Below are 14,836 nucleotides of genomic sequence, written 5' to 3'. Positions count from 1 at the left end.
GATGACTCTTATACAGGGCTATTACAAATGATTCAAGCGATTTCATAAATTCACTGTAGCTCCATTCATTGACATATGGTCACGACACACTACAGATACGTAAAAAAACTCATAAAGTTTTGTTCGGCTGAAGCCGCACTTCAGGTTTCTGCCGCCAGAGCGCTCGAGAGCGCAGTGAGACAAAATCGCGACAGGAGCCGAGAAAGCGTATGTCGTGCTTGAAATGCACTCACATCAGTCAGTCATAACAGTGCAACGACACTTCAGGACGAAGTTCAACAAAGATCCACCAACTGCTAACTCCATTCGGCGATGGTATGCGCAGTTTAAAGCTTGTGGATGCCTCTGTAAGGGGAAATCAACGGGTCGGCCTTCAGTGAGCAAAGAAACGGTTGAACGCGTGCGGTCAAGCTTCACACGTAGCCCGCGGAAGTTGACGAATAAAGCAAGCAGGGAGCTAAACGTACCACAGCCGACAGTTTGGAAAATCTTACGGAAAAGGCTAAAGCAGAAGCCTTACCGTTTACAATTGTTAGAAGCCCTGAAACCCGATGACAGAGTCAAACGCTTTGAATTTTCGGCGCGGTTGCAACAGCTCATGGAAGAGGGTGCATTCAGTGCGAAACTTGTTTTCAGTGATGAAGCAACATTTTTTCTTCATGCTGAAGTGAACAGACACAATGTGCGAATCTGGGCGGTAGAGAATCCTCACGCATTCGTGCAGCAAATTCGCAATTCACCAAAAGTTAATGTGTTTTGTGCAATCTCACGGTTTAAAGTTTATGGCCCCTTTTTCTTCTGCGAAAAAAACGTTACAGGACACGTGTATCTGGACATGCTGGAAAATTGGCTCATGCCACAACTGGAGACCGACAGCGCCAACTTCATCTTTCAACAGGATGGTGCTCCACCGCACTTCCATCATGATGTTCGGCATTTCTTAAACAGGAGACTGGAAAACCGATGGATCGGTCGTGGTGGAGATCATGATCAGCAATTCATGTCATGGCCTCCACGCTCTCCCGACTTTAGCCCAAGTGATTTCTTTCTGTGTGGTTATGTGAAAGATTCAGTGTTTAAACCTCCTCTACCAAGAAACGTGCCAGAACTGCGAGCTCGCATCAACGATGCTTTCGAACTCATTGATGGGGACATGCTGCGCTGAGTGTGGGAGGAACTTGATTATCGGCTTGATGTCTGCCGAATCACTAAAGGGGCACATATCGAACATTTGTGAATGCCTAAAAAAACTTTTTGAGTTTTTGTATGTGTGTGCAAAGCATTGTGAAAATATCTCAACTAATAAAGTTATTGTAGAGCTGTGAAATCGCTTCAATCATTTGTAATAACCCTGTACTTTACATGAAGTGCTGAGCAGCAGGTAAGCACATACAATGTTACTTTGACTGCTGCTAAAAACTAAATGAAATGGTTATCTATCACAGTCACACAGTATGTTTTTATTAAGCTGTTGACTTCTCTATCTTCCAGACCAGATGATATAATTCATAGATACATAACAGGAAGAGAATATGGCTCTGTCTGTTAAAATGTTTATGGGCTGAAGAAGAAGGGAAGTTTACTAGCTTAGCATGCATCATTTGTGTTTTCTCTCAGCTAGTCTCTCATGCAGCATTTCATCTTTAATGTGACTGATTGTTTGTCCTTCAGCCATTGTTTATCACATTTTTCATTTACTTATTTGCCTACGATGCATTTAGTTTGTTACATATTTAACATACATATTTTGCGTTGGCGTTGCTGTTACACAGATTCTACACATACCTATTTATAAAACATTTTCATTGATATAACTGAGATTCCACTTCCTTTTCAGGAATTTTCTGTCACTGATGTTGAGGGATTAATTGGAATTAAATCGCTTGACATGCATAACAACTGCTTGAGTTCACTACCTGAAAATATTCATTTGATGTGTCAGGTAGTAAGATTTGATTTCAGAGGAAACAGACTAGAAAAGTAAGTTTGATTTTTTATTTATTTTTACAACCATGTGTCAGTTGTAACAGCAAAATTGAAGCAAATTACTTTTAGAGAAGCAGAAAATGAGTCACATTTCTTTGCAGGCAACTGACGTGCACCTATTTTTTTTTTTTTTTTTTTTTTTTTTTGTACTGTGAAAGACTCCTGCCTATCGCAAAACTGTTACCTTAGTGTCAGTTAACTGTTACTGTAATTCTTTGTATCCATCTTATTTCATCCCTTGACAGAAATTTACAGAATATGAAGAAAAATTAAACCTTGGCAGAATTTTCTCCACATATGAGGGAAATGTGAAAAGTTATCTCTCTGACACAGACATGGGATTATATTAATGAAAATTTTTTTTCTTGCAATGCTACATGCTGCGTAATGATGTAAGCCAAGTTTCAACTCGATCTGCAGAACATTTTAGTTTGTATAGCCTTCTAAATTTCCATATTTATATTTACCCAACTAATAAAAGGTTTTTTCCACAAATTTGTCATTTGAAAAATACAAGGCTGTCTTACATTCACAGGTAAAGCTTAAGTTGCTGAGGCCAACATTTTTATGTTGTGTAGTAGCTGAATCTAGGGGTTGTCTCACTTTTTCAAATTAAGCTTTGGTGGTTGAGATCACATGTAGGTTTAATTTAATGATTGCAAAAGGTTGGGATGGGGTGCATTGACACCAGCATGGCTGAATGTGGGATGTTGTGTGGCAAATGGGCAGCAACTTTTGTCATGCTGCCAACCATGCTTGTTTTGTATGAACATCTACTGCATATAAACTGCATGTCGCCAGAATCTAAATGGAGCCAAAACTGATCTGACTTAACAAGTAGACAGATACTCAGTGGTAGTATGCATTTGTACAGGAGAAAAATTAATTCTAACATAAATATGTTTATGCAGAACACACGAAATATGGCTTAATAAATGAAACACAAGGTTCAACAATGGCATTTAATTAACTATTGCTTGACAGCACTGCAGATTTTCAAGGTTAACAACAAATGATGAATTGCACTGTTAGTGGTCATATCTGCTGATTAATCACTAAGGAGTCAAGAGATTGACATCTTATTGTTATTCAGTTTGCTCAGTGCTGTAAGAATGGTAAATTGTAGTGATCCATAATGGATGCAAATCACAGCGTGACTGTTGAGAAATGTGGATCTATGAGTTTGCAGTTCACACAGGCAACATGAAGCTACATTATAGGGAGACCAAAAACAACTCTGCTGTATGAAGAAAAGTTGCTGTCACAGAAGTGAATGTTCAGAGGTGCTGTCATATGAAGAATACTGTAAATAATAGATCATAAGTTCTATGCACTAAAATTTCAGGGGACCAAATTGGGGAAGGTGTCACAAATTGGAACTGCACGTTGTATAGTATGTGTGAAATGAATGTAATTAAGGCTTCTCAATTATTTGAGAAATTATCCAAATGAAACCACTGGAGATAAAGAGGAATTTTCCAGTTGCTTGTGTCACGGAATTCAACGCACGTATGAGCTGGTGCGTGACTGATAGAGAGGCTGGGACTTATGCAGAACAAAACTAGCTCAGTGACTTCCATGGCTTTTGATGAAAAACTGCGTGCATATCAGTGTAATATAAGCTGTCTAAGAAACACCGTGACTATGTACAGTAGGTAGTGTTAAATTTTGTAGCCAGATCTTAAGATTTTTTAGCAATAAAATAAAGAGGGTAGCGTAATATTCAAGTTCATCTTATTGTTGGGTAAATACGATTGCCGTTGAGATGTTACTCTCTCAGGGTGGGTCACATCACAATCTCTCTATAGGTATATTAGAGATCAGAAACTAAGAGACTCTTCTGGCTGAGCATATCTTGCATAGCTCATAGGCCAAATAAGCTCCACTGCCTTCTTCACAGAGATCACTTCTAACCACATCTCTGTATATCTGAAGATCAGTAAAATTATTATTTAAGACAGGGTCACTCCACCAAGCGGTCAAATTGTGATCACTGAATAGTATAAGTGCTTTAGAAAAATTATCATTTGGTGTAATTATTTGAGTTAAGACTAAAGAACTTCTATTCATTTAGCCGTTACTATGCGAACCGAGGACGACTGTTAACACAAAGATTGGTAAGCACTATTGTCTCTGGTAAGTGTATTAAAATTCTCAAATGCAGGAAATTATTGATTATATAATTTATGTTCAATTTGGATGCCTCTTGAATAATAAAACTGATGTCGGAGATTAGATGCCACTTTCTTTTAGTGTCATATGGTATGCAGGTTTTTCATTCAGTAAAAATCACCACTCTTTCTGATCTTCACACACATCTCAGTATAAATAAACTGCAGTCATCAATTTCCAAAATTATTAATTCTTTAACACATTTCTTTTTTGAAGACACAAAATGTTTTATTTTGGAACACCATACACAGATGACTGTTGCATAAGTATTTCAGTGTACATCTGCCATCAAGTGTGGCTCTTTCAGAACATCTAACTTCGAACTCTGACATAGGGCTGAAGTTAAAACATTACATTTTTGTTCACGAAACATAATTTCATCGTTAAAAATATAGGCCGTAGCATCTAAGGGAAGTGTCCAGCATCTTCTTCCTGGTCAGGGCTGTTGACGCTCTGATGTCTGCGTCCGGTGACTTCAACATAACGGCCCAGGCGGAAGATTTCTTCCTCTGCCGCTTAGCCACTGCACTGTTTATGAAAAATAAGAAACATCAAACACACACATTTGTAGGTTTCAGAACAGAAATTAACGTAATTTATACAAACATTGTCTGTGTTAAGCTGTACTTCATGTGATTAAGTTCAGGTGGACACTTGCCTTATGTCGTTACTGCACTGACTAATACTTTAAAATGCCCTGTATCATCACACCCTTTTGTGTGAATCTCTTTCAAATGGATAAATGGGAATGTCATTTTGTCATAAAGTTATTTGTTATGGATGGGTTATTGTTAGTAGAAATTAATCCCAAGTTGGAGGAGCTTTATCACTCTGGTCTTTCATTTTCAATATTTATGACTCTGGAGGTGGGATGTGGGGGGGAGGGGGGGGGCGCAAATTGGGGCAGGTGTCAGACTGCACAAGTTGTGAAGTTCACTGTTTTTGAGAGCCCTCTGGAGCCACGATGTAGTCTTTACGCAAATCACATGGCATTCACTTAAGTCTTTTGTGTATTACCCAATGCAATCCCTTCTTGGTGACTAGTGTATCTGGAAGAGATATGATATAGAAATAACACGTAATTATCCTGAGCCACAACTAATCATTTGAGGAATTTGCTATTGTGTAGGGTCCCTTTGGAACTGTGTTGAAATCCCTGGAAAAACCACATCTTGCTTACCTTTGAAGTTTTCTGTGAAAAATGAGAGTAACATGTGTTCACTGGCAGCTAGATATGTCTAGTAGATCTTATGTGTAAGTGTCGTTAGTGACAATTCATCAGATAAGGTGAGGGAAGTATAACTAGTCTGATTAGCATAGGTAACATGAAAGCATTCTTGGTGATGAATTATGAGATGTTAAGACACAAATCTCATCAACACTGGTATGAGTACCATGGATACTGCCTGAGAACTTGGGTTGCACAGTGGATAGATAAAGCTGCATCAGTAGCATTGCCTCCAACTGCCCTCTGCCCTCAGTGGTGTACCTGCTGCACCTCAGTTGTCTAAGGCTTACCTAGGTCCACAGGGCTCTTTCATTTCCCTAGCTGCTCGTGGGACCAGGATGGATCCTTTGAAATTTCCCCTTCCTCCTCCCAGTGGAAATTGTGGGCCACTGGAAGATACTAACACCCAATCAAACAAGAGGACTTGGTAGTTAGTACTTCAGTTAATAATAACAGAATGCACGCTAGTTGTCAGAATGTGTTTACAATAGTTAAACAGAAAGGGGGTAGCTTTAATAAAGTTTCACCATTTTATATACAGAACACCATATTATTTACAAAAAGGTTTAGAGGATATTGTGGGAACTTCAAAATCTGTCAAGCGCTTGCAAAATGGGACCCTGTTGGTCGAAATGTCTAGTTCCCAGCAAGTGAAGATCCCCCAAAAAGCTCAATGCCTTGGGGACTATAACAAAGGTGTTGTGACTTGCAGGGATTTAGTTGACATTCCCTTAGAAGAACTGAAAGCTAAGTGGTCCCGGGAAGACATTGTGGATGAACAAAACATTATGAAATGGGTCATTGGTGTCTAGCCACTCTCTTTTATTCATACACTGAGCAGCACCAAACTTCCAAAGAATGTCAAAGCAGGTTTCCTTTGCTTAAGTGCACAGCCTTATTTCTCAAACCCAACACACTGTTTTAAACACTTAGGGCACACTACTCTTGGTTGTAAGGGGGAAGCCACTTGGCGAATGTGGTAAAGCTACCAATGATGGAGTTGGTTCTTCCTCTCCTCCAAAGTGTGTCAACTGCTCTGGGGCTCACTCTGTGTGGAGTAGTGACTGCAGTGTCTTTCTTGAAGAATGGAAGATCCAGGAGATGAAGACACAAAGTGCATCCCATATGATGAAGCTAAAAAGACATGCAAGACCATGCAGCTGCCCATGTTGACTGCCTCCTTTGCTTCTGTTCTCAAACAGCCAGTCCAGAAAACCAATACAACTACACAAATGTAGGTTGCTAGTGTCAGCAGTATTACCTGTGTTTTTCAATGCACTTGTGCTGCTGCTACAGTTACTTTGAAGCCTGCCCCTCCCCCAGAACTTCAGAAAAGGCTGTGGTTGCTGACATTGTGGAACTCCCTGTCCCTCCAGACATCCGGTCTTGTCCATCATCCAGCACTGCCAATGTCATATCTGCGGTTGTGGCTCCAAAGCCTCCTCAGACAAAAAGTTCCAAGTCGAATGCGAAGAATCACCCACCGATGGAGATGAGAAGTACACACAGTCTGACGATGTCGATGTCATCCTCTCTGATGTCTCTCTCGAATTTTCTTCAGAGTTTATGGATCTTGATATCAGACTGGGGAAATCATCTCACCCCAAGATTGAGTCTCCACCCATTACAAGCTCCCCTCCCCAGCAGAAAATCAGGCTGAAAGTGCTACCCCTGTGATAGATAGCTCCCATTATACAGTGGAACTTAATGGGTTCAGAACACGTGGAGGAACTGAAACTTCTAGTACAGGAACTTCCTCTGTGCTTGCATTTGCAGGAAACACATTTTAAAGCATCTGATACCACTATACTGTGGGGCTATATGCTCCATCACAAGGATGACATAACTGGGGAAAGAACCAAGGGAGGGGATGCTGTGTTCATCAGTAACACATCTCTGCTCTTGCCCTGACTACTGACCTGCAAGCAGGTGCCTTTGAAATTCATGCGTGTCACAGGATCACTGTTTGTTCAGTGTACCACCTCAAGATGCAATAGACTCTGAGGCTTTCATAGATCTCCTGGAACCACTGCCCTAACCATTTCTCAATTGTGAGACTTCAGTGCCCATCACGGCTTCTGGGACACAGTCTAGTTGCCCTTGGGGTTGGTTTTGCAGAGTCTCATGATGTTTCACGAGCTGTGCATCCTCAATACAGGTCCTCCCACCCATTTGTGTGCTGCCACTGGGTCATTCTCAGCCATCGACCTCTCTTTCTACTCTCCAGCCCTTGCAGACTCTGTCAGTGGGATGTAATTGACTACCTCATGCTAGTGACCACTTCCCACTCCACATCCACCTACTTGATGGAGCATTCCCTGAAGGGACTGGACACTGTTCAGACAGGCAGCTGTGTTTGAATACTGTGACAGTGTTGAGGAATGGGTGGCCCACATTACACGAGTAATCTATCATACTGCTGACTTACTTATCCCAATGTCCTCAAGTCATCTTACAAGGCAACCTGTAACTTGGTGGACTGCTGAGTGTCACTCAGCAATCCTGCTCAGGTGTGTGGCTTTTCAATGGATTAAATACTGCCCAACAGCAGAGAACCTCACAGCATTTTCATTCACAAGAGCCAGGGCTCGACGCATAATTGAGGAGAGCAAGAAAAGGTTATGGCAAGTGTTCCTGGACTCCATCAACTGTTCCACTTGTTCTACAAAAGTGTGGGAAGCGATTAAGAGGATTTCTGATAAACACAGCCGTTTACCAATAATTGCACTGCTGAAACAGGGGTATGTCCAAACAAATCCCGAAGACATTGCACACACACTGGCAGAGCAATTTGCAAGATGTGCTGCCAATGCCAGCCAGGATCTGGTGGTCTGAGTCTTACAACTACCCTTTATCCCTGTGGGAGCTGGAATCATCACAGTCTGAGACTCGTGATACAGCACCTTATCACTACCAAATCTGGTAGTGCATTCAGTGTTATAGGAAATTCTCCTCTAATGTCTCCTCTTCCACAACTTGTGCAAAGAGGCCACATTGGACCCAATAATTACTGGAGTATTGCCTTAATGAGCTGTGTAGGAAACTCATTGGAGTGAACGGGTAGCTGTCATTTGTTCTGTTTGTTAGAGACCAGGAAACTCTTGAGCCACTCTCAGTGTGGATTTCGCAGAATTTTGTCCGCTGTCAATGATCTGACACTGCCAGAAGTGGCTTTTCAGTAGTCTTTCCTATGTAAACATCAGTGTACCAGCACGTTCTTTGAAATCAGTAAGGTGTACGATACTACTTGCAGACACAGTATTATCACCCGTCTGCATCAGTGGGACTTTTCTTCATACGGTCTTTCCTGTCTCAGTGATTTTTTGTTAGGTCCTGAGTTGGCGATATGCTGTCAGATCTTTTTAGCAGGAGAATGGTGTCCCTGAGGGTATGGGTTTTAAGTGTTACGCTCCTTGCCATAGCCATTAACATATCATGTCTACCATACAGAGTCCTATACAATGCTCTTTATTTGTGGACAATTTTGCTGTTTTCTGTCCCTTCACCGGTGTTGCAACAGTGACTTGTCAGTTGCAACTTACAATGCAGAGGTTAGAGGAGTGGACTGCAAATACCTTTTTTCAGTTTTCTGCAGAGAAGTGTATTCTCATAATATTTTTTATTTACATTACTTGCATATGAGCAATTCCGTTCTGTGTTTTAAAGTCTCAGTGAGCTTACTGAGCCTCATTTTTTACTCTAAATTGCGATTGTTGCCACACCTGAGGGAATGAAAGCCAGAGTTCTGAAGGCACTGAACATCATGAAGTGCCTTAACCACAGGTCTTGGGGAATCGTGGCTAGGCTACAGGAGGTCTTTTTATCTGAAGATCATTGATGTTGTCCACTATGAGGGGATTTGGCTGACCACAGATGCTTATAAGACCTGCACCATACCTAGTCTCTGTGCTGTGCTGGTGAACTTCCTCTTACAGTCCCATGACAACTCCTCATGGTGCATCCAGCATGTAAGTTCCTTGCATCTCTGAATGCACCTTCATATCATACTGTTGCTCGTCCACCTCTGGAATGCCTTTTCTCCAACTTTCCTCAAGCAACACCACCATTTGGTATCCACATACACCGTGTACGGAGTCACTTGGTGTGGAGCAAGTACAATCCCAAATCCAGGATTTTAACTGTCTGCCACTGTGGTTACTGGAGAGGTCCAGATTAATTTTAGATTTGGTGCAATACAGGAGAGATATCAGTCCTGCATATGTTTTTCATACATTGTTTTGTGACATTTTAAATGAACACCAGACCATGTTGGTTGATATGTTGTTTTCCCTTATTGTGTCCTCAAGGTCTGACTGCTTAGAGACTTTACTGTCTGTAGAATTATATGTGATCTTTCAGGCACTGGAGCAGATAAGGTATGCTTAGAGTGCTAAATTCCTGGTTTGTTCAGATTCTCTGATTGTCCTTCAGTGTATACAATGCTTGTACCCAGGAAAGTTGTCCAGAATGTCGGGGACACCCTTCTTTATCTACAGCAGCTGGGAAAGCAGATATCTTTCTGCTGGGTATGATGGCACATGGGTATTGCAGGGAATGAAATGGCGGGTGTAGCAGCCAAGGAGGAGTGTCATGATACTCAGTTATTATAGTGTGCCATCTCCCTTCATGCTCTCAGAGTATAAGCTGCATCTTGTAAAGCCCACTACAAGTCTGTGGAGTACCTCCTTCCAGCAAAAAAGATATGGTGAGGTCCTCCTCGCACATCTTTGCCTAGGCTACAGTTCTCTGATGTGTGGCTTCTTGCTCTGGCAAGAGGACCCTCCAATGTTTGGTGCTTGCAGCATACAGACCACTGTGTGCCAAATTTTCCTAGATTGTGTTTTATTTTTGGTCAAGATGCCAGTGGCCGTTTTGCCAGCAAATCTGCCATTTGTTTTAAGTGACTTTCAGATGAATGTGGTGCAGCTTTTAAGATTTTGTGATGTATCCAACTTGTTTCCAAAAATTTTAGGAAGATGCCTTTAATGTGTTAACAGGGCGAATGGCTCACCCATGTTTTTTTGTAAGTGGTCAGACAGTTACATTTCCCTGTGTCTTTCTTTTGAAGCATTTTTTCCCCCAGCTTAGTTTCTGAGGCAGTGTGTGAAGGAGGTTCTGATTACCAATGGGCTACTTGACTGCTGACAGACAAATGACTCTCTTTTGGTAATCCTTCCTGTAACGCTACTTCAGTATCACTGCAGACTGAACACAGGTACAGCCTGTTTTGAAACCAAATGTGCTACATGTGATGCTGTGAACTTGACAGTTTGGGACATTTTGATTTATTGAAAAAGACTTTTGTACCTTTATCATAATCAGTTGTAATTCATTTGCATTAGCGCAGTGCATACTAAATAACATTTAGTGTTTGGATAGTTTTTCGCATTTGTCTCTAGGCAATATGTTGTTAGCACTTCATCTCCTTGTATATAACGTTGTGTTAACAGACAGTAAAGCTGTGCTGTTTAGCATAGGGATGAGGCAATTAGCCTTGCTAATTCTGTCACTAATTGTATGTCAATTCCTCCCACTTCTGGTCCCAAACAGTGTGAGCTTTTCTTATGTTTTTGGTTTGCTAGCTGCCTATTATAGTAACCAGAACCATGTTATTGAAATTAGACTCAAATTTAATCAATGTTTTAAGCAACGTAAGCAAATGTATGCAGCATGGGCTGCTGACTTTAAAGCAGAATGTGAGTTACCTGAGTCGTGTGATTTTAGGAGTGTGTGGTGTCTGTTTATTTGGTTTGTGTGTATGCAGAAGACAATAGAAATTCTTGTAGTTTCACAAATAAAGTGAACACAGCAAAGCAAAAACATGGGAAAGCAGGGAGGCTGTGTGTGTGTGTGTGTGTGTGTGTGTGTGTGTGTGTGATAATATTAAACCAGGTAGGAACTGTGATCTTCGACAGTAAATGGAAGAAAGAGTTATGGAGAGAAGCAGTGCTCATATCCACATATTGAATCAGTAGAAGCCCAACTATCAGTCAGAGTACTGACTTGCAGGGATTACCAAAAGTCAAAAGAATTCCGAGATACCCACAAAAAGAAAAAAGATAATACTATTCATCTAAATGTGTATTGTAATGCTGATTATGCATATGGCTTAGAGATTGGAAGAGTAAAAGTGCGTACATTGTTCTTTATAATGATGCTCCTGTTAGTTGGTGTTTCAAGAAACAAAGTGTAGTAGCTACATCATCAACTGTAACAGAATACGTAGCACCAGCAGAATGTACCAGAAAAAAAAGAGCATCAAGATCATATACAAGAACAGTCAAGAAGAGAAGACCATTCTTCATGTAGACAACCAAAGTGCTGTCTGAATTATCAGATCTGGACAATTAGACGAAGCAAACATTTAGCAGTGATGTTGCACTGTGTCAGTGAGCAGTATAGATAAGGTTTGCATGAGATAAAGTACAGTAGCACAGGGCAGTAGTTGTCAGACATATTTACCGAACCTCTTCAACAGTCAAAGTTTGGATAATTTAGAAATGCTATTGTGAAACATATACTATAACTTCTCTCATAGAAAAATAGTAAGTAATAACTACCACTGTTGAATAATTAAAAATAAGTTAGATATATTAAAAACAAACATTGTATTTTAAGTGGAGGCTGTTGGAAAGTTGGTAAAACAGTTTGCTGCATGTTCCCAAAGGTTGGTAACTATAGTAAAGACCAGAATATGAGTTATCAGAGTAGCATCAATTTGGGATGTGTGCTTCTTGTATCTACGGTCTGTATGTACAAAGAAGACGATAACATTTCATGTCATTTAAAGAGTGTTTTTTTTATAATATTCAAATAAAGCAAACAAGCTAAGTGAAAATCTAATCACCGTCTGCTCCCAGTAGCTGAGTGGTCAGCGCGACAGAATGTCAATCCTTAGGGCCCGGCTGGATCGGAGATTTTCTCTGCTCAGGGACTGGGTGTTGTGCTGTCCTAATCATCATCATTCAGGGTGTATTACGACCTGGGACAACTGGAAGATCCGTGAAAGACCCGGGAATTTTTTCATCCGGGAGAAAACCGGGAAAAACCCGGGAATTTTTTAGAATTCCGGGAATTTTTCATTGTTTTAGTTTTCAGTTAATTTTTGTTATTTTGATTGGTAAGAACCGATACTCTAACAAAGGATATTACTGTATCCCGCTACTGCAGAATAGTACTGCAGCAACAAAATATGAACGAGAGCATAAAATTTAAATTGCAAAGGAAAATATATAAAAATCACACTGCTCATACAAGCGTCTGCCAACAGCAAAATGTGTGAAAGGCTTTGGGAAGACTATGCAATGCTTCATAACAACAAATTACCTCCGATGAGCGTGACATCACAACTGTTTACATTTGATTCGTTTAAGCAGTTACGAGCGGCCGGCCGGGGTGGCCGAGCGGTTCTAGGTGCTACAGTCTGGAACCGCGTGGCTGCTTTGGTCGCAGGTTCGAATCCTGCCTCGGGCATGGATGTGTGTGATGTCCTTAAGTTAGTTAGGTTTAAGTGGTTCTAAGTTCTAGGGAACTGATGACCTTAGAAGTTAAGTCCCATAGTGCTCAGAGCCATTTGAACCATTTTTGAAGTTACGAGCGGAATCACACGCATGTGCAGTTGAGACACATCTGAGCAGTACCTTCTCCCGCTTCTGGCTACAGAAATGTCACTGTTGGTCGTGTACGCAGCAAACCGGCGTATCTGAACCGGGCGGCAATTTCGGTGGCGAGGGGGGCAAATTCGTATTGTTGAGGAAAAAAACCTTGTTTCACAAAGCGCCTAGCATCTGGCGCATGTTGGTCTATTGATTATTCAAATGATTTTGAAGCTCATCACTATTGCTTTTTGAACATTGTTGATCACATTTTAAATTGATTTCTGTATGAATCATAAGTTGATTTTTGAATGTGTGCACAGTGTACGTGATGTCCCTACCAGGGGAATCCTCGTTGGATCTAAAAATAAACTTTCCTGCAGACAAAAGGGGACGTGATCTGTGTTTACGTTTAGTGATTTTGCTGTTTCCTCTACGTTTACTGCTCTCACGTCAAATGAAAAACAGTGATTTCTGTGGCTGGGAGCTATCATGTGAATTAAAATACATTCACATCATTACGGAAGGCTGAAATATGTTATTAGTTTCAGAGTTTTATATAATTTCCACCTTTCTGACAGTCAAGCATCAATTGCCTTGCAGAGCAATGAAGTTATTTTTGTCACTTTGCTAAAGAAATTCGGCTTTTTTATTGATCTTTTCCGCTGATGCACCTAGTTTGTTTGAAACGAAGTGTTTAATTCCACAATATTGGCTAGTTTCAACTGTTCGCTCCATTTCAAGTGCATGTTTTCATCTTTTAGCACGTATGGCATTATGCCATAATAAAGAACCAAACATGAGACAATACAGTGCTGGAACTCCAATAAAATTTACATCCCGAAAACCACACTGAAAATCTTCATATCAGATCGAGGCCTACTTCGTTGGGAATCTGGACATATGCATGTGCAAACGCGCAAAAAACATAAACAGTATAGTGGCGCAGTGGTTAGCACACTGGACTCGCATTCGGGAGGACGGTGGTTCAATCCCGTCTCCAGCCATCCTGATTTAGGTTTTCCGTGATTTCCCTAAATCATTTCAGGCAAATGCCGGGATGGTTCCTTTGCAAGGGCACGGCAGATTTCCTTCCCACTCCTTCCCTAACCCGAGCTTGCGCTCCGTCTCTAATGACCTCGTTGTCGACGGGACGTTAAACACTAACCACCACCACCACCACCACCATAAACATTATATGTGAAAGCTTAGCTTCTCTTGTAGCTTATTAATCTTCGTGACAAATATTTTATATGAAAACTTTGCTTTTCCTGTAGCAAACTATGTATATTAATTTAAACCATTAACATTTCCTGTTCGTGTTTTTGCCCTAATTAACAGTGATGCTGCTATTGGCTGACTATATCACGTGTCCTATGTTTTTAATATCCATTGTTATCGGCTTGCGAGATCACGTGACATGAGCTATGACTGCTTACAAAAGCGCATTGCAATGTCCATTTCAATTCTTCGGAAAGTAACATTAGGTGTTTGGTGAAATTAGAATTTGTACTTTCGTACTACGAAAATATGCAGCGTATTTGTTGCTGCACATCAAAGAACTTTCCAAAACGTGTTTTTTTTTTTTTTCACCCGAGTTTCGTTTTCTAAAGTGCTGGAAAATTCTAAGTCGCTGTATAAAACCATAACCATTCAAATGATTGATAAATTTTACAGTTCCGAGGGAAGTATACTATGACTTAACACGGAAAAAGTGTATTTTCACCTGGGAGAAAGTGTAGTTTTAACAGAGAGATCCGGGAAAAATCCGGGAATTTTTTTTCCCTGTCCACGTATACACCCTGTCATTTCATCCCCATCAACGCGCAAGTCGCCGAAGTGGCGTCAAATCGAA

General features: G+C 40.8%; 1 protein-coding gene and 1 long non-coding RNA gene across 3 annotated transcripts in view; one reads left to right on the top strand and one right to left on the bottom strand.

The window, feature by feature from the left end:
• Window positions 1-14,836, top strand: part of LOC126248963 (leucine-rich repeat-containing protein 40-like) — a 238,926-nt gene that overhangs the window by 166,510 nt on the left and 57,580 nt on the right. For both annotated transcript variants that reach the window (XM_049950513.1, XM_049950512.1), the window contains one exon: window positions 1,838-1,980. In XM_049950513.1, coding sequence (XP_049806470.1) covers window positions 1,838-1,980 — 143 coding nt within the window. The remainder of the gene's footprint in view (window positions 1-1,837; window positions 1,981-14,836) is intronic.
• LOC126248965 (uncharacterized) overlaps window positions 4,463-14,836 on the bottom strand; it is a 94,859-nt gene continuing 84,485 nt past the window's right edge. The window contains exon 4 of the long non-coding RNA XR_007545568.1: window positions 4,463-4,686. This is a non-coding gene — a long non-coding RNA (uncharacterized LOC126248965). The remainder of the gene's footprint in view (window positions 4,687-14,836) is intronic.

This window comes from Schistocerca nitens, chromosome 3, assembly GCF_023898315.1.
Source record: "Schistocerca nitens isolate TAMUIC-IGC-003100 chromosome 3, iqSchNite1.1, whole genome shotgun sequence".
Lineage (NCBI taxonomy): Eukaryota > Metazoa > Arthropoda > Insecta > Orthoptera > Acrididae > Schistocerca > Schistocerca nitens.
Note: the sequence above shows the minus strand (reverse complement) of the source record. Positions and strands in the feature narration are given on the sequence as shown.